At 49.1% G+C, this 19,113-nt stretch overlaps 1 protein-coding gene and 1 long non-coding RNA gene across 3 annotated transcripts in view; one reads left to right on the top strand and one right to left on the bottom strand.

Moving 5' to 3' along the window:
• The window catches only part of PIK3C2B (phosphatidylinositol-4-phosphate 3-kinase catalytic subunit type 2 beta), a 47,366-nt gene that overhangs the window by 18,708 nt on the left and 9,545 nt on the right, over nucleotides 1-19,113 (top strand). Inside the window, 15 exon segments of the mRNA XM_023186984.1 lie at nucleotides 1,198-1,365; nucleotides 1,912-2,023; nucleotides 3,627-3,769; nucleotides 5,027-5,215; nucleotides 6,740-6,833; nucleotides 6,995-7,089; nucleotides 7,561-7,741; nucleotides 8,526-8,633; nucleotides 9,594-9,686; nucleotides 10,822-10,951; nucleotides 12,431-12,567; nucleotides 16,599-16,768; nucleotides 17,264-17,420; nucleotides 17,785-17,894; nucleotides 18,814-19,015. Of these exon segments, the coding sequence (XP_023042752.1) occupies nucleotides 1,198-1,365; nucleotides 1,912-2,023; nucleotides 3,627-3,769; nucleotides 5,027-5,215; nucleotides 6,740-6,833; nucleotides 6,995-7,089; nucleotides 7,561-7,741; nucleotides 8,526-8,633; nucleotides 9,594-9,686; nucleotides 10,822-10,951; nucleotides 12,431-12,567; nucleotides 16,599-16,768; nucleotides 17,264-17,420; nucleotides 17,785-17,894; nucleotides 18,814-19,015 (2,089 nt within the window).
• Nucleotides 14,930-19,113, bottom strand: part of LOC111522780 — a 24,171-nt gene continuing 19,987 nt past the window's right edge. The window contains exons 2-3 of one of the 2 annotated variants that reach the window (XR_002725324.3): nucleotides 15,744-15,868; nucleotides 14,930-15,618 (exon numbers count right to left, since the gene is read on the bottom strand). This is a non-coding gene — a long non-coding RNA (uncharacterized LOC111522780). The remainder of the gene's footprint in view (nucleotides 15,619-15,743; nucleotides 15,869-19,113) is intronic. The other variant, XR_004228995.1, reaches the window with a different exon arrangement.

Raw genomic sequence — 19,113 nt, 5'->3', positions numbered from 1 at the left:
AGCAGTCCAGGGATCAGCTAACTCTCAAAATAGGCTCAGCAGCCGTGCTTTGTCACCTCCAGCCAAGCCCTGGCCTGGCATGTCTGCTGGCCGCTGGAGGGGCCCTAATTATAGCTGTGGGCCCCCAGGGTAGAGGCAGCTGGGATAGAGCAGGGCTCTGCCAGTCTGTGGTGGGCTGGAGGGAGTGCCTCACTTAGGTGGAGATTCCCCTGGAGGACAGCGGCGAGGCAGGCTGCCTTATCATGAAACTGCTAACCTTGGGGGTGGCTGCCCTGCCTCTGTGCCCTCTGGTGTAGAAGTTGCTGGGCCCTGGGCTGGCCAGGAGGGTGTGACAGTATGGACTTTGGCCCAGGGACAGCTTCCCGGAAAGGTAACGTGGGTCCTCCCTGCTTTTCCACAGCTCCCCTCCCCTGTGTACTTCACCCCATCTAGCAGTTCCTTGTCCTGAGCATAGAGGGAGCGGCTAGGTGTGGTTCAGACTGAGGACCTGGAGAGAACTTATGGGCTTGAGCAGTGGTGGGCTTATGTGTCTCCGTTCTCTTGGTCCTGCCATTGGCTTTCTCACCTGGGGGACTTGGAGAAGCCCCTCCTCTTTGTCCCTTTGGCTTTGAATCTGTTTGAGGGTGGGGATGAGAAAAACCCATTGTGTGTCCCTGGGGCTAGGTGAAGGGGACTTGTATGAGGACAAGTGACAGGGCTGTGGGGGAGGGTGAACCGAGGGCAGAGAACATGGTGCTGCTTCTTGGTGGCTCTCAGCAGCGAGAAGTGGGGGAGGGATGGGGACTGTCCAATGGAAAAGGAGGACAAAAGGAGTAGCTTTGTGGACCCTCTGAAGAAATTCTAAAACGAGGAAAGGAGCAAGGCTGACAACATGGGACGTGTCATCACCTGAACTCCGAGGTGGCTCTGCTAAGCAAGTTCTGTCCAGGCACCATGGGTAGTCTCAACATCAGGGGATGTTTGTCTCACTCTACTGCAAAGCTCCAAGGACACCACATTGTGCTTCTGGGAACATCCAGTGGGGGTTTTGCCTAGTTTGGGGCCTCTCCTGGTTCTGTAGGAGGAGGGCTTCCTCAGGGAGTATGTCTGAACCTGAGAAGGAGGCTGTATCCTCAGCCTCAGCCTGACTTCCTGGACCACCTGTTGCTTGAAGCCACAGGAGTGGCCCCTCCTAATTTGATTTCCTGTCCTCCATAGGATCTGCTTCCCAGTGCAGGTGAACCGGCTGCCTCGGGAGACCCTGCTGTGTGCCACTCTCTATGCTCTGCCCATCCCCCCACCGGGGAGCTCCTCAGAGGCCAACAAGCAGCGGCGGGTGCCTGAAGCCCTGGGCTGGGTCACTACCCCACTCTTCAACTTTAGGCAGTATGTGAGCCCCAGGGTACAGCTTCTTGGCCTTGGGAGGGGAGGAGGGGGACAGAGAAAGGGGCCTGGCTGCTGCACTGGCCAGTGTGCCTTGGGAGAGTTGGCCATGTGGGGCTCACTGGTGAAGCCCAGAGGATCCCCAAGCACAGAACTGGTGACCAGGACTATTGATATAACCAAGAGCCACTGAGTGGTTCTGGTGGCACAGGACCATGTTGAGGATACATGGAAAAGCAATGCTTGGGTAATAGATCATCTGGTGGAAGAACCTTAGAGGTCATCTAGCCCAGCCTCCCCACCTCACCAAGGCGTCCCTGCCACCAAGTCATCCAGACCAGGGTATGGTTAGCTCACAAGTCCTCTTGGAGGGTGTGAGCTTTTATAGGACTTGGGAGAAGGAAGAGGCTATGGTCTATGGGGAGACTGAGACAGGGGAGTTGGATGGTGGCTTCAAACAGAAAAGGCAGATTTTTGGATTGGGGGAGCAGGAGAAATACTCTCTGCTTAGCCATTTTAGCAGCTCTTCCCACTCTCCTTCCTTCTTAGGGTCCTGACCTGTGGCCGGAAGCTTCTGGGTTTATGGCCAGCAACACAGGAAAATCCCAGTGCCCGTTGGAGTGCACCTAATTTCCACCAGCCGGACAGTGTCATCCTGCAGGTGAGGCTTTAGCCCTTCCCTCCCACTCACCAGCAAGACCATTCCAGTCAACTCTACATTTTTCCCCTTGAGATTTGGGCTGGGACAGCAGGAGAGAGTGCTAGAACTTCAAGCATGGGAGGATGATGTGACTGAAGCAACTGAGTGAATATGGTTAGATGTGGAGTGTGAGGTGAGCTCTGGGGTATCCATCTCCCATCTCCTAGAGGTTAAATTGATTTCATGGAGCCTGAAGGTGGGGTCTGAGACCCTCTGCATTCAGGGCTCAGCTTCTGAGTCCCTTGTATTGAACCCTCATACTTCTAAGTCTGATCAAACCTGACCTGTGCCCTCTTGGGGCCCGAGGGGACACCTTTCCCCCTTCCGGTGACTCAGTGCTTTGGCATAGAATAGGATGGACCTATTCTCCAGGGAGAAGAGGAGGAGCTGGTCATGCCCAAGGTCTAGTTCCTAGTTCCCAGCTTCCTTTTCTTGTGGTTATGAGATACTTTGTGTGAATGTTGACATAGAATGAAAGCTCCCTGAGGCAGGTTTTATTTTATTTTTTTTTGAGACAGGATCTCTTGTCACCCAGGCTGGAATGCAAAGGCATAATCTTGGCTCACTGCAACCTCTGCCTCCCAGGCACAAACCATCCCCCCACCTCAGCCTCCCAAGTAGATGGAACTACAGTTGCATACCACCACGCCCGGCTAATTTTTGTCTGTCTTATTTACTACTCTATGCCCAGAGCCTAGAAAATGCCTGGCACATGTTAGGATTCAATAGATTTTTGTTGAACGAGGCTGGGTGCGGTGGCTCATACCTGTAATCCCAGCACTTTGGGAGGCTGAGGCGGGGGGGGATCACCTGAGGTCAGGAGTTCGAGACCAGACTGGCCAACATGGTGATACCCTGTCTCTACTAGAAATACAAAAATTAGCTGGGCGTGGTGGTGCATGCCTGTAATCCCAGGTACTCAGGAAGCTGAGGCATGAGAATCGCTTGAACCTGGGAGGCAAATGTTGCAGTGAGCTGAGATCACACCCTTGCACTTCAGCCTGGATGACAGAGCAAGACTCTGTCTCAAAAAAAAAAAAAAAGATATTTGTTGAATGAAAGAAAGTAGAGCTCTTTTGGAGACTTGGCTCACTCAGCTCTGATACTTTAGTAGGATGAACATCTGGTGGCATAGAGTAGGTACCAAGTGTCCCAGGGCCTTCTCCCAGTGTGTGGTTCCGCCTCCCCTCTGGCAGCAGTGCCCTCTGGCACCCCATGGAAGGCTCCCTGGACTCAGCCTGGATGCACCCCATGGTTCAGCTGGGTGACACTTCTGTTCAGAGTTCTGGCTGGGGCTTGTCCCCACACCCCTCACCGAGGTGCATCTCCACCGAACCTCTTCCTCACGTGTCCATTCTTTTTCTCTTTTTGTTTCCCTTACATTTTTTCTGAGAGTTTAGCAGGAAAGGACTTCAGAGATCACCGAGTCTAATTGGGTTATTTTACAAAGAACCTGAGGGAAAGTGAGGGAGGGACAAGGCCGGAATGCTGGGGTGAGAGAAAGAAGCTGGGAGTTCACACACTGCCTGTTCTCTCTCCTCACGTCCTTGATCCCATCCCCCAGATTGACTTCCCCACCTCTGCCTTTGACATCAAGTTCACCAGCCCCCCTGGAGACAAGTTCAGCCCCCGCTATGAGTTTGGCAGCCTCCGGGAAGAAGATCAGCGCAAGCTTAAAGACATCATGCAGAAGGAGTCCCTCTACTGGTGAGGACCGGGCCCCCACTGAATCTGTCATGTTTCATCTGACCTCCCAGCATTGAGTCTCTGTCCTGCTTTGGGAGTGGAGGTGGGAAGGGGAGGCAGCCCCCAGGCCTTTCTCCATCAGCTGACACTAGGAAAAGTAGAGAGGTCAAGGTCAGGAAATTAGATCTGAGAGTACCCAAGTCCCCACCCCAGGGACTTGGTCCATACTCAGCTACCCAGGAGGACCAGACCTCTGCCCCACGTCCCAGATGTGCTGCCTACTACCTTCTGTCCACTGGGGCAGCTGGCCCCACCACCCTGCCCCCACCTCCTGCCCTCACCTCCTGCCCCTTCCACACCAACAGCCTTTGAATTTTTCTGGCCCTGTCACTTTCCAAAAAGGATCAGGTGTCAAGGCAAGCTGGCAGCTCTTAAGGGTAAGCGAGTCCAGGCTGATCTCATCCTTGGGGCTGCTGCTTTCACAGGATTGGAGAAGGAGGGGTGAGAACAGAACTGGAGGAGCTGGAGGGACCCGGTTCCCCTGCCTGCTCTCTGTTTACTTCTCTGGCTCCTGCACAGCCCTGTGCGTGTGTTGTGTGTGTGGGGACATGAGAGAGACAGGGCTCATCTCTGTCCCTTATGTCCACCCTGAGTAGTTGAGTGACCACAGACCTCCCTTCCCCCATTCTGCCCACTACACTTCATTAGCCCCTCAGCTCCCTTCTCCCATTAGACACCTGATCTCAGGCAAGGCCTAATTAGCTGCAGGTCCTTGAAAGCCGACAGCTGGTCCCTGGAGGCCCCAGGAGGCCTCTCAGCAGCCCAGACCCTGGTGTTGGGGGACCACTGCCCTCTGGTGGTTCTACTTGAGAGTGGTACCCTCAGGGCATCCGCAGGAGGGGTAGCAGATTCGGGTGCCCTTGGCCCATGCATTCTGCCTCCAACCAAGATGTCGGTGAGTTGGGATCAAAGATAGGATTTGGGCCCTGGTTCCCGAACTTTGCTTCATATTGGAATCACCTGGTGATCTTTGGCATCTACCAATGGCTGGCTTCCCCAACCATTCGGACTTAACTGGTATCAGGTGTGACTCAGGCATGGCGAGGGGGTTCACCAAGCCCCTCAAGTGGCTATGATATGCAGCAAAGCTTGGGAACCACTGAATTGCAGTGTGTGCAGCACTCCCTTGAGGGTAAGTACTGCACCCCCTGGCTGATGCTCTTCTCTCCCACTGCCCCCTACCCTCCCACCACCTTCTTCTTTCCCCATGCCCACCAGGCTCACTGATGCTGACAAGAAGCGCCTGTGGGAGAAGCGATATTACTGCCACTTGGAGGTGAGCTCGCTCCCCCTGGTGCTTGCCAGCGCCCCCAGCTGGGAGTGGGCTTGCCTGCCTGACATCTATGCTCTCCTGAAGCAGTGGACCCACATGAACCACCAGGATGCCCTGGGGCTCCTGCATGCCACGTGAGTTGTAACATCTGCCTTTTCTGACCATGTGTCCTTGTAGAAGCCAGAGCACAGCACTGCCTACCACTGATCTGAGCCAGCCCTGGGGAAAATGGTAAAGTGGGTGTGGATATTCAGGGATTTTCCATTTCTCCTTTTTGCTTTTCCTTTCTCATTTTCCCCCCCAATGTTATATTATGGTCATTTTACAAACATACAACAAAATTGAAAATTGTACAGTGAATACCCGTGTGCCCACCACCTAGATTCTGTCGTTAGCATTTGCTCTGTGGGCTGGATTGCATACATTTCATTTATCCATCCCTGTTTCTATCCATCTATCCATCTTATTTTTTTGCTTTTTTTTTTTTTTTTTTTTGAGACAGGATCTTGCTCTGTCACCCAGGCTGGAGTGCAGTGGCATGAATATGGCTCACTGCAGCCTCGACCTCCTGGGCTCAAGCACTCCTCCTGCCCCAGCCTCCAAGTAGCTGGAACAACAAGTGCACACCACCACACTGACTAATTTTTAAAATTTTTTTGTAGAGATAAAGTCTTACTATGTTGCCTGGGCTGGTTTCAAACTCTTGGGTTCAAGTAACGCTCCCTCCTTGGCCTTCCAAAATGCTGGGATTACAGGTGTGAGCTACCATGCCCAGCCTTTCTATACATTTTGAAGTAAATTACAGACACCATTAAACTCCCTGCTTTGGCATGCACATCATTACCTAGAGCTCAATGTTTGTTCTGTGTTGTTTTTCTTTTGAGGCAACATTTACACATAAGGAAATACCCAAAGTTTACCTGTACACTGGCTGAGTTTTGACAAATGCATACGCCTGTGTAACTGAAATCCTTATTACTTAGTTTTATTTTAACCATCGTCTCTTCCCTCTTTCTCTTGAAGGGTTCTCTGGGGACCCAAGGCTTCCAGTCTCAGATCCATTAGGGCTGCCTTTTCTAGATGGTACCCAGGATTTCCTGCTTATTTCTCACCACTCTCAGTAATCAAAATGTACCCATTCACGTGACTTGCCTTGAGGCGTTTTTGAGCCAATGGTTTTGTTAATCTCTGCTAAACTAATTCTACCAATGTTTCTTGGCTTATATAAAATTCTGGGATTTTCTGTTATTTGCCTGGTACGTTTTGCTTTAAAGGATGTTACCAAGACAAAATAATGCTTTTACCCACATCTGCGCCCTCCAGTGGTGGGAATTTCTGACATAGTGGGAGTCAAGGGAGAACTCTTTGGGAGTAGGGTTGAGGACTTTGTCCCATTTTCTTTAAATCATCCAAGGAGTGAGAGTGGCTACCCAATTGCTCCCCCATGGCTCAAGGTAAACTCTGACCATGAAGAAGGCTCATTCCCAAGGGTTGCTATCCAGGGAAGGTGCTAAGGATTCTTCTAGTGACTTTGGCAGAACTAGGGCCGTTGCATTTTCTTTCTCCATGCTTCTGAAGCCCAGGTGTGAGGGTGCTTGGCTCACAGCTGTTCCTCAACCTGCAGCTAGGTTGTCAGGGCACTGGGCTCTGTTTTGCAGCTTCCCGGACCAGGAAGTGCGTCGTATGGCCGTGCAGTGGATTGGCTCACTCTCGGATGCCGAGCTGCTGGACTACCTGCCCCAGCTGGTACAGGTGGGTGGATTGGTTCTCCCTCCAGTTTTGCTGGTCTCATCCCCAATATCCCAAATGAGTCTGCCCCTTAGAAACCAGAGATCCCAGTGCAATAATAATAGGTGTAGGTTACAGGCAGTTTATGAAGCTTCATATTTTCTTTCTCCCTTTCTCCGAAACAGGCCCTGAAGTATGAGTGCTACCTGGACAGCCCGTTGGTGCGCTTCCTTCTGAAACGAGCTGTGTCTGACTTGAGAGTGACTCACTACTTCTTCTGGTAAAACTGCATGTAGAAAAGTGGGAGGTAGACACGCGTCTTTCACATAGGAGTATTTCACTCTTAGGCACGCAAGGGCAAGGAGCTGAGTTGTCCGAGCTTCAGTATGTTGCTGACTTACCCTGTGGCCTTGGACCAGCATCTTTTCCTCAGGGGTCTCAGCTCACCCCCATGTAACATAGTGAGGATTATGTTATCCTGTCTCTCCTCTATCCACACATGGCAGAAATAGGAAGGGGAAACAAGATGCAGAGGGGCTGTGAACTCTACTTAAAGACAGAGTGAGGGCACAGACTGGGGTATGGGCACAGGTGAACATCTCCATATAAGCCGTACGTACAGAGTGTATTTTCCCTCCCAAGTTCAGGGGGGTTTTGCAGTGAGTTGGAGCTGGACTTGACTCTGTCTCCCCCTGCACCCTTGTCTTTAACCCCTGGAGTGCTCTGACTCCCGACTCCCTCTGCCTTGCAGGTTGCTGAAGGATGGCCTCAAGGACTCTCAGTTCAGCATCCGCTACCAGTATCTGCTGGCAGCCTTACTGTGCTGCTGTGGCAAGGGGCTGAGAGAGGAGTTTAACCGCCAGTGCTGGCTTGTCAATGCCCTGGCCAAACTGGCCCAGCAGGTCCGGGAGGCAGCCCCATCTGCAAGGCAGGTTAGTGGGGTGAGGCTGCCTCTACCCATTTCTCATCCAGGGCTTTGGCAGCCAGTTTCTTCTTAGGAATCCTGAACAACAAGATTCCATATGATGATTTTTGATTTCGGAGCTGGGAGCAGATGACTCTGGAACCTGTAGGCTGTAAACAGGCAGTCCACAAGCTGGATACAGCCCGTGGATGTGTTTTATTTGTCCTGTAAAATATTGAAATTTATTTAGCTGTTTGTTTTAAAGGCTAAGCACAGCTGTGTAAGTTGTTCACTGCACAAGAGCACTCAGCCAGAAGGGGCAAGTGAGGGCTGAAATCCAGCCATGTTTTGTTCACCATGCTGTGACCCATGGCTCAGGCCCGATGCCACCCACAGAGGACACCGTTATCTGTTTGTATGAAGGCATTATAACCAGCGAGTGGTGTTCCTGGTTAACGACATTTAAAAATTGAGAGATTTTGTATCAATGTCCAGATTGTTAGCTTTTCTTGGCAAAAGCCTAAGCAGCTCTTCCCCCTTGAGAGACAGCCTGCCCTCTCTGTGCACTGTGGCCTGCTTCATGCTGTTCTGCCATCTGCTCCCCTCTAGAGCTCTCTAGTGTTGCTGTTAGCGCACTGTCCCAGGCTGGGGTGTAGGGGATCCTCCTCCTTAAGGATCTTCTGGAGGGTGTCCACACTTCTCAGGGGGTGGTTTTCATACCAACTACTACTGACAATCCACCCTGGGAGAGGTCTGGTTCTCAGTATGGACCCTTCATTTCACTTCTGCTGTACTCCTCCCCTTCTTTCCAGGGAATACTCCGCACGGGCCTGGAGGAGGTGAAGCAGTTCTTTACCCTCAATGGCTCGTGCCGCCTGCCACTCAGCCCCAGTCTGCTGGTTAAGGGAATCGTGCCCAGGGTGAGTGACTGGTAGGTTTGGGGCTCTCAGAGTGGGAGGGCTCGGTGGAGGTGAGGTCCTCACTAACCAGGCACGCAAGGGCGAGGAGCTGAGTTGTCTAGGCTTCAGTATGTTGCTGACTTACCATGTGGTCTTGGCCCAGCATCTTTTCCTCAGGGGTCTCAGCTCGCCCCCATGTAACATGGTGAGGATTATGTTATTCTGTCTCTCCTCTACCCACACATGGCAGAAATAGAAAGGAGAAACAAGATGCAGAGGGGCTGTGAAGTCTGTTTAAAGACAGAGTGAGGACACAGACTGGGGTATGGGCACAGGTGAGCATCTCCATCTAAGCTGTAAAATAAGAGAGAGATTAGGAAGAAAGGCATCTTTGTGGCCTCTTCCCATTCCTCATGTGTATGGACTTTTAGAAGCCTGACAGCTCGCAGGGTAGAGGAATTGGGTTGGAGGCTGGGCAGCTGGGCAGGTGTCTTTCTCTGATGATGTTGGGGATGAAGTCAGGGGTGGTGGTGGTGATAGCTGTCATCTGTCATTTATTGAGCACTCTCTGTGCCTGGCCCTGTTCTGAGTGCTTAACGTTGGTTATGGCATTTCATCCTCACAACTCTTAGGACATTGGTACTATTGGGAGTCCCCTTTTACAGAGGAGTAAACTGAGGTATAGGTGGGACATGTGACTTACCAGAGGTCACACAACTAGTAAGCTGTGTGCAGAATGAACTAACAGGATGAGAGGTCAAGTGCTGGAACTGAGGTCATAACAAACTGAATTGGGATGATGACTATAACGAGAGAAGGAAGGAAGTTGGGTTCCTGAGAAATCCGGAAGAAACAACGAGCAGGTCTTGGGTGGACTGGCAACAGGAGGGAGGCGGCATCATGGTCTGAAGTGGAGAGGTCGTTATCCTTTCCTGGCACAGGCCACTCTGACCCTCATCACTATCCTTTTCACCATGGCAGGACTGTTCCTACTTCAACTCCAATGCTGTCCCCCTCAAACTCTCCTTCCAAAATGTGGATCCCCTGGGTGAGAACATCCGTGTCATCTTCAAGGTGAGGATACTTTACTCAAGCCTGGTGGACCAGGGTGGGAGAGAGAAGGAGGCAGCCTAGAGTGGCATTAAGTAGCTCCTGGGTGGTTCTCTTCCCATTGTTCCATGCTATCTTAATGTAGGAAAGACGATCAGGTGAAAAATGATTTAGACGAATTCTGCATGGCCCCAGAGGGCTAAGAACAGAGTGTTAGGTATAGGGAGGCAACTGACAGCTCAATATCCCGAGTGCTTTCTAGGAGGCAGAGCTCCCTCAACAATGGGTTGGGTAAGATGGTGATCCGCTTGTCCCTGGGGTATTCAGGCAGAGGCTGAATGTCACGTGGCAGGGCTGCTGAAGAGGAAATTAATATATCGGGTGCAGGTCCAACTAGATGAACCCTGAGGTCCCTTCTAACTGTGATGTATCCACAATTCTGAGAAGTAAACGATAGTCTCAGAGCATATAATCTAATGGGGGAGACAAAATACACGCACATGACTTAGTAACTTATACATTTGCTGTGTGCAAGTTCCAAATCCAAAGTGTAAATATTCAAGTTTAAAAAAAGGCCTGATGGCCTGGGCGTGGCACCTCATGCCTATAATCCCAGCACTTGGGGAGGCTGAGGCATGCAGATCACTTGAGGTGAGGAGTTTGAGACCAGCCTGGCCAAGATGGTGAGACCCCATCTCTACTAAAAATACAAAACAAAATTAGCTGGACGTGGTGGCAGGCACCTGTAATTCCAGCTACTTGGGAGGCTGAGGTGGGAGAATCACTTGAATCCAGGAGGCAGAGGTTGCATTGAGCCAAGATTGTGCCACTGCACTCCAGCCTGGGTGACAGAGTGAGACACTGTCTCAAAAAAAAAAAAAAAAGCCTGATGGTCAGAGGGGCTACATGCAGAAGTGGACCGTGAATTTAATTCAGATGGGGCCATGGGATTGAGGGATAAGCTGGAACAACACATGGGCAAACTGGGAAGGTTCCTGGGCCATCTTTGACCTGGTCTGAGCTGAGTGAGCAGGTCAGAGGTATGAGGCCGGGGAACTCCCTGTCACTGTTAGTTTAGGGTCAAGGTTGAGCACTTGGGAGACCTGAGAGCTGGGGAGGCAGTGGAGACGGGATCTGGTCACTTTCTCCCTCCATCCAGTGTGGGGACGACCTTCGCCAGGACATGCTGACGCTGCAGATGATTCGCATCATGAGCAAGATTTGGGTCCAGGAGGGGCTGGACATGCGCATGGTCATCTTCCGCTGCTTCTCCACCGGCCGGGGCAGAGGTCAGTTGGGAGTGGGAGTGAGGGTGGTGGACGGGACCCCTTTGCTTATTGTCCTTCCGCCCATTGCCAACACAAACTGTCCTCCTCCAGGAAAGTGAAAAGGGCAAGATTATTTCATGAGAAGCTGTGGTAGAGCCTTAAAAGGGAGGCATGGGAGAGAGACTTTTTTTTTTTTTTTTTTTTTGAGACAGAGTCTCGCTGTGTTGCCCAGGCTAGAGTGCAGTGGCCGGATCTCAGCTCACTGCAAGCTCCGCCTCCTGGGTTTATGCCATTCTCCTGCCTCAGCCTCCCGAGTAGCTGGGACTACAGGCGCCCGCCACCTTGCCTGGCTGGTTTTTTGTATTTTTTTTAGTAGAGACGGGGTTTCATCGTGTTAGCCAGGATGGTCTCGATCTCCTGACCTCATGATCCGCCCGTCTCGGCCTCCCATAGTGCTAGGATTACAGGCTTGAGCCACCGCACCCGGCGAGAGACTGTTATAAAGTAAAACAGACTTGGCGCCTTAACAGCCAAGCGTGTTGTGTAGACTTTGGATCCTGATTAAAACAAACCAATTGTAAGGAAATAGTTTTTGGGGCAGGCATGGTAGCTCATGCCTGTAATCCCAGCACTTTGGGAAGCTGAGATGGGAGAATTGCTTGAGCTCAGGAATGTTTGAGACCAACCTAGACACAGAGCGAAACCTCATCTCTAATAAAAATTATAAAAAAATTAGCCGGGTCCAATGGCATGTGCCTGCAGTCCCAACTCTTTGGGAGGCTGAGGCAGATGGATCGCTTGAGTCCAGGAGTTCGAAGCTGTAGTAAGCCATGATGGTGCCACTGTACTTCAGACCGGGTGACAGAGTGAGACCCTGTGAGAAAAAAAATAAAAAATGTGTGTATATATATATATATATATACATATATATGGAGAGAGAGAAAGAGAGAGAGAGAGACAATGGAGGAAATTTGAATATAGATTGAGTTAGATTAAAGAGTGATTGTTAATTTTTTGGATGTGACAATGGCATGGTGTCTTTGTTAATTACATTTGAAATATTTATGAGTGAAATAAAGTATCTGGGATTTGCTTTAAAATACTCCAAGCAAGGTGGCAGGGAGTGGAGAAATAGGGTTGTGTGATTAGCAAACAAGATTAGCAAAATGTTGACAATTTTTGAAGCTGGGTGATCGTTACATGTGAATTCATGGCACCATTCTTTTTATTCTTATATGTACTTTTAAATTCCTATAGTAAAAGCTAAAAACAAAGGGAGCAGCAGCTATGAACTGGAGAGACCAAAAAGTCACAGTATGGAATAGGAAATGTGGGAATGACCTTTCTTTCTATGGTTATTCTTTTCCTGTTATTATCAGACTTAGTCCAAATGCCTTACAGCTTAATTTATAGAGGAGTATGAGCACCATCCTTGTAGTCCTCTCTCTGCAGTCCGCTTCATTCTGGTCTGTAATGTGACCCCCATTTCTTCCCTCACAGGGATGGTGGAGATGATCCCTAATGCCGAGACCCTGCGTAAGATCCAGGTGGAGCATGGGGTGACCGGCTCATTCAAGGACCGGCCCCTGGCAGACTGGCTGCAGAAACACAACCCTGGGGAGGACGAGTATGAGAAGGTAGGGTTGGGGGTGGGGAGTGCATCTGGGGTGCGTGTGCCTGATCCAGCACACAACTCTTTAACCACAAGACCCGCACTTGCTCAGAGAAGACAGCTCAGCTTTGTTGGCAGAAGGACCTACCATTTCTTGGTTGACTGGTGCCTCCAAATAGCTAGGGGTGACTCACTCAAATGCCTCTTGTAAGCTGGCTGAGAAAATTCTCTGATACTGGACTGCCCCTGATACTGGACTGAGAAACTTTCATTGAGTTCCCCTGGCAGATTAAGCCTTGGAGGAGGTGCCAGCTTTTGAGAACCTACCTGTATCCCTCCCAGTTGTGGATCCTGTTCAAGTTCCCTTGTGTTCTTAGAGGGTTCAGTGGTACTTTCTAGAATAAGAGTTGGTTGGAAGAGACTTTAGAGATCATTGTATTCCAGCCCCTTCTTTTCATAGCTGTGAATTAAGACTCACTCATTCACTCCTAGTTATGGAGCTGATGTGTGGCAAGGCTGTAACTCAAAGCTAGGATTGAGGTTAGATATGAGACAGACGAGTGAAAAGAGGGCTGGCTGGTTCCTGATGAACAAAGATTAGATTAGAAGTGGAGCTTTCCTGGGTGGTAGGGCCTTGGTAGCCTGCTAGGGTCCATGGGCTGTTCCCAGCCTCACAACTCTAGTCTCTCGGTTAATTAGGTTGAGGGAAGTAGGGACACTGGGAAGGAACAAATCACAATAACCAAACTCACAAGAGAGTGGCTATATGCCAGAATGCTAATTCATATAATTTTAACTTCAAGGGACCCAAATACTAATTTATATTGATCAATGTACTTTATCCTGGAGGGAAAACCAGCATGGGCAGCCAAGGTATAATCAGAACATTGTTCAGTGAATGTGTAATTAGATGATCTTAAATGGCTTTCAGTGTTTGTGTTCTCCAGGGCTTAATTCCTGGTCTGCTGGGCCCTCTTTGCACTCTTCTTGCGCCAGCTCATCGTCTTATGACTTCAACTACCACCTAAATGTTGATGACCTCTGAAGCCATTCCTCTAGCCCTCTTCCCTTCCTACAGGTGGCTCTGTAGCCACCTTCTTGCTGGACTTTTCCACTTATGTTTCACCCACATCTCAAACTCAGTGTAGGCAAAAGAGCCCGCTGTCTCTCCTTTGCCTCTTGAAACCTGCTTTTTGTGTTTGCTGTTAGTCAATTGTGTGACACTCTCTGTGCGTTTACCCAAGCAAAGCCACAGTCTTCCTGATGCTTCCCTCTATCTCACTTCTGTACCAAGCTCTGTTTATTCTTCTTCCCATCTATCTCTCAAACCTGTCCTCTTCTTTCCATTTTGTTACCATTGATTTTGTTCAGCTCTTTGCTGTCGGTCCCCTGAACCACTGGAATGCCTCTCCTCCATCTAGAGCCAGCCTCTGCTTGATTTCAGAGTTTTTTTTTTTTTTTTTTTTTAATGCAGATAAGTTCTTCAAAGCCTTCCTGTGTCCTAACAGCTAAGTCCAACATCCATAGCATTGCATACAGAGCCTTTTATAATCCAGCCCTGCTGACTCCTGTAATCCCATCCACTGCAACCTACCATCTTATGCTAACCTATGCTCCATCTAGGTTACTAGCTGGATCATAGGCGCGGGCTACTACTTTCATTTCCTCAGTACTGTAGGCAATACTATTTCCTTTACCTGGAAAGTCATTTCTTCCCTTCTCATTCCTCAAAACTCTGCTACTCTATGCTATACATTTCAAGACCCTCTACCTTTGGAGAGGAGTAATGATTTTTTTCCTTTCTGCTACCAACCCCCACATATACTTACTCTTTATACTAACATGCATTTTTCAGGTATTAAACACCCATATGCAGAGACACTGTACTAGGTGCTGGAGTTATGATTACTCCCTGCCAATGTAATAGTCATATATGTGTAAATGTATGGAAAAATACTAAATAAATGTACAAATGTACAAAAATAGAATATAAAAATAAATGCACAGAAGAATGTATGAGAATATACACACACAGAAACTAACTCTGCATGTTCATGTTTAATCTCAGTCTTTCAAAGATAGCTTCTCTGCCCTTCTAACCTTTCTGCAAGAATAATGCTGGTAGTTTCTGTCTTTTTGAGGCAGGGTCTCGCTCTTTCACCCAGGCTGGAATACAGTGGTATAATCACTGCAACCTCCACCTCCTGGGTTCATGCGATCCTCCTGACTCAGCCTCCTGAGTAGCTGGGACTACAGACGTGTGCCACCATGCGTGGTTAATTTTTCTATTTTTTATGGAGATGGAGTTTTGCCATGTTGCCCAGGCTGGTCTTGAACCCCTCGGTTCAAGAGATTCACCCACCTCAGCCTCCCAAAGTGCTGGAATTACAGGCATGAGCCACCACCCCCAGCAATGCTGGTAGTTTCATCTGATGACTTCCAGAAGAAATAAACTAGAGGTATTTTTCTCTTGGCCACCTACTCAGCAAGAGAGTATCCCACACCCTACACATGAAACCCTTAAATGAGGAGGCAGAATGCCCCTTTATAGAGTGAGACTTCTTGCCAGTAAGCGGCTAACACCCTGCATAACTTAGGGAGGTGAAAAGAGTTTAGTCATTTACCCACAGGCACACAACTATTTTCTCAGCCAAAATAGGATTCATTTAAGGTAGAAAGAGCATCTGTGACAGGGAGAGGATTTGATAGAGATCCAGGTCAAGACTGGGAGTTATGCATTATGCTCCTTTTTAAGTGCTTTTATCCATTTATTTTACTTTCTTAGAAATAGTCTTTTTCTTCCAGCAGGTGAATGCTGTGATTTCTTTACAGCCTTTCCATTCTTAGTTTCCAGTGGCTCCATCATCAGGTTGTAATTCGACAAGTAGCTGGGGTGGGTGCCGTCTGTGTGGAGCTAGTTTTGCAATAGGCCGTGTGAAATAGGCAAGAAGCTGTTAGGAGAACAGATCTCTAAACCCCATGGGACTGAAAGGACCAAGTAAACACTGTATGAACGGAGGTGACAGTGCATCTGTAGGGGTTCAGAGAAGGAGGAGTCAGTGTGAGCTGGGAAGGTCTGGAAAGATATGAGACTCGAGGTCACTGAAGGATGATGGGTGGAAATTTATGGAAGGAGGCAAGGAGGGCAGGCATTCCGTATCTAGTAAGCTTTCCCTCATTCCTAATTTCATGCATTCCTACCTGGCTATGACGGTCATTGCCCTCTGCTGATGTCTTTCCTGAGTTCTTAGGAATTCTACAAACCTCACGAAGAGGATTTCGAAGGCAGGAGTGGTCTGCTTCCTCATTCCATGTATTTTTTCTTCCTGGAAAGACAGATAAGGGGATGGATGTTGACCAGACAAAATAAGATGGAGTCAACCCCTCACCACTCCTCTCCTGCTTTAAACTCAGAAATATCTCTAACATATTTTACCAACTAGAGATGTCTGATTTTCAAGTGTAAAACACTCTCTAGATGTGTTAAGCTGCCTCAGCTCTTCTTTGGAGTGCAGTGACTTTAATTAGATTAGCATTTAGCTGTTACCAAGAACTCTGGAAATGGGAATTTTATTTGGGGCAGAAAGAAGGATGATAGAATTCTGAGCAGGGTCAGGAAAAGATTCTTAAGTTGGCTGCCTCAGTGGCTGTACTTAAGATCATCACGGCCATTTGGGGAAGTTGTAAATGTCAGTCTTCCCATCTCTTAAGGTCCCCTCAGTCTGGGCTGATCAAGTCTGGGTTCTTGGATCAGTCCACTGTCTTTCCAACCAATCTCCTTAGGAGAAAGAAAAGAGAAGATGGTATTCAGATGAAGTGGTGAGGATATATATATATAGACCTCCATCTTCTCCGTAACACATGGGAGATGTTTCTGTGTGTGTAAGTGTGTAAGTTAGTACATGAAGAAGGATGAACAGACAGATGTGAGACACTGTTGGAGTTCACAAAAGAGAGAGAGGCCAGGGCTGGCTGAGTTCTGTCTGGCTGTGGCCCCTGGAGTCCTTCCAAGCCAGCTTTATATGCCCTCCTCCCATCTGCCTTGACCCCTCTCAGGCTGTGGAGAACTTCATCTACTCCTGTGCTGGCTGCTGCGTGGCCACGTACGTCTTGGGCATCTGTGACCGACATAACGACAACATCATGCTGAAGACCACTGGTCACATGTTCCACATTGATTTTGGCCGCTTCCTGGGCCATGCCCAGATGTTTGGCAACATCAAGCGGTAAGTGATCTCCTGAAGCCAGGGTGTGAGTGGAGGGCAAGGAGGTGAGCAACAGTGGTTCAGAGCTGGAACACAAGCCCATGATGGAAGCAGCTGGGCCTCAGTTCATGGTCCCAGGGCTGAGCAACATTGGAGGAGAGAAGACTGATAAAGAGGTCAAGTCCTTGCAGGGCCTTGCAGAAGAATGTGGGGACCAGCTGTTCTTCCCTACCAAGGACTGAACAAAGGGAAATGAACCCAAACTGTAGCAAAAAGGAACGCAATCAGATCTCCAGAAAAAAACATTGCCAGCTCACAGATAAGGAACCAATGAAGGATATAGAGATCTTTTAAGATTAAGGTAGGAAAGGAACAAAGAAAAAGTTAGAGCCCCATCTATCCAGTGTGTCCATGTGATCAGGGATGAGGGAAACTGACCCCTGATGCAGCCCATATGGTGGGCTTCCTCCTCCATGTTGACCTTCTCCTTCTACCTGTATGTTCCCCTTGGCTCAGGGACCGTGCCCCCTTTGTCTTCACCTCGGACATGGCGTATGTCATCAACGGGGGTGACAAGCCTTCCAGCCGCTTCCATGATTTTGTTGACCTTTGCTGCCAAGCCTACAACCTCATTCGCAAGCACACCCACCTCTTCCTCAACCTTCTGGGCCTGGTGAGGAGCTCCATCCCTTTCCGAACACCTTCTTATTACCTGGCACCATCTTTAAGACTTCCCTGTCTTGCTGCAGAGGATTTCTAGAGATTTACCTCTCTGAGCCCCAACTGAATACCTGCCTGCTCTAGATAAAGGCAGGGACCCAGACTACCTGAGGACAATGATGTCTGTGTAGGTGTCTGACTCCCTGCTCCAGCCCCTCAGTTCCTGTGGCCCTCCGGCCACTGCCCACAGCATCTGTCTACCACCTTCTAGAAGGGTTAGGGAGCCTAGCTGTAGAAAACCTTGCCTAAGGGTGGTGAAGCAGCAAGAACTCTCTGTTGTTACAGGCACCCTCTCTTCTTCTTTCTGCTCCTTCTAGATGTTGTCCTGTGGGATCCCTGAGCTCTCAGACCTGGAGGACCTCAAGTATGTGTATGATGCCCTGAGGCCTCAGGACACAGAGGCCAATGCCACTACCTACTTCACTAGGTAACATGATTCCCTAAGCGAATCAGCACTGCCCACCCTGAGTAATTCCCAGCCCGCTGGATTGGCAGGAGAAGGACTGGGGAAAGGTGAAAGGCTTAGCTCAGATGCTAGAGCCTAGAACTGACCACGTGGATATATTGTCCCAACTTTGCCCGTGATTTAGGTAAATCATTTTGCTTCTCTCAGCCTTGGTTTCCCATCTGTGTTTTGATGCTACCCTTTGCACATAAGGGTATTTGCCATCTCTCTTATCTACACTCTCACCAGGTCCCAGTCAAATACTTTGCCTATGGGGCAATGTATAATGTGGCTTTCTAAATAATTTTTAACTTTCTTGGTCAGACCCTTCCCCCTTGCCAAAATGTAGAGTTCCATGATTCAGTTTCCTCATATTTGACAATGTTTTTAGGCACGCTGTGTGTGAGAGCAAGGATGTGTTCATCTATGAATGCCTACAAAATGTCGTCCACGCAGATAATGTTCTCCACTCTTTTTGGAACTCAGAGAATTAAACTTTCTCTGTTAGGTCTCCTAACACAGGACCTCTCCCTCTGATTTGAAATCTCTAGATTCAACAGTGCTTGGTGAGGTTCCATTGTACTGAACCTTGAAATTTTTTGACCATGGTATTTAGACATTTACAAAGGGTTCCTAGTTCCTTTCTACCTTGGTTCGATGGTCTTTGGCTCAGGTGGGCAGCCAGGGGAGGAGATAAGACCCTAGGGTTCACATGAGCAAATTGCATGAGATAATTGTGTGCCAATCATTTGCTTTATGGGGATATGACACAGAAAAATGATTTGTCTGAGCTGAGCTGACTGTTAATCTCAGTAGTCAGGAATATTCCTTGGAACACCCCTGTCGAGGCAGCAGGAATTTGGGTTCATAGTTATATCCTCTTTTCTCATCCTCCTGCCAGGTTGATTGAGTCCAGCCTGGGCAGTGTAGCCACAAAGCTCAATTTTTTCATCCATAATCTGGCTCAGATGAAGTTCACGGGCTCAGATGACCGGCTGACCCTCTCCTTTGCCTCCCGAACACACACTCTCAAGAGCTCTGGCCGAATCAGTGATGTTTTCCTCTGCCGCCATGAGAAAATCTTCCACCCCAACAAAGGCTATGTAAGTGTTTTCTCCAATCTGACCCCCTTTCTTGCTCTCTGCTGACCCTGGTTTATTGGGGTCCTGACTTTTTTCACACTTGCATAGTGGGCACAGGA

The sequence above is a fragment of the Piliocolobus tephrosceles genome, chromosome 1 (assembly GCF_002776525.5).
Source record: "Piliocolobus tephrosceles isolate RC106 chromosome 1, ASM277652v3, whole genome shotgun sequence".
Taxonomy (NCBI): Eukaryota; Metazoa; Chordata; class Mammalia; order Primates; family Cercopithecidae; genus Piliocolobus; species Piliocolobus tephrosceles.
This window is presented reverse-complemented; position numbering and strand designations above follow the sequence as displayed.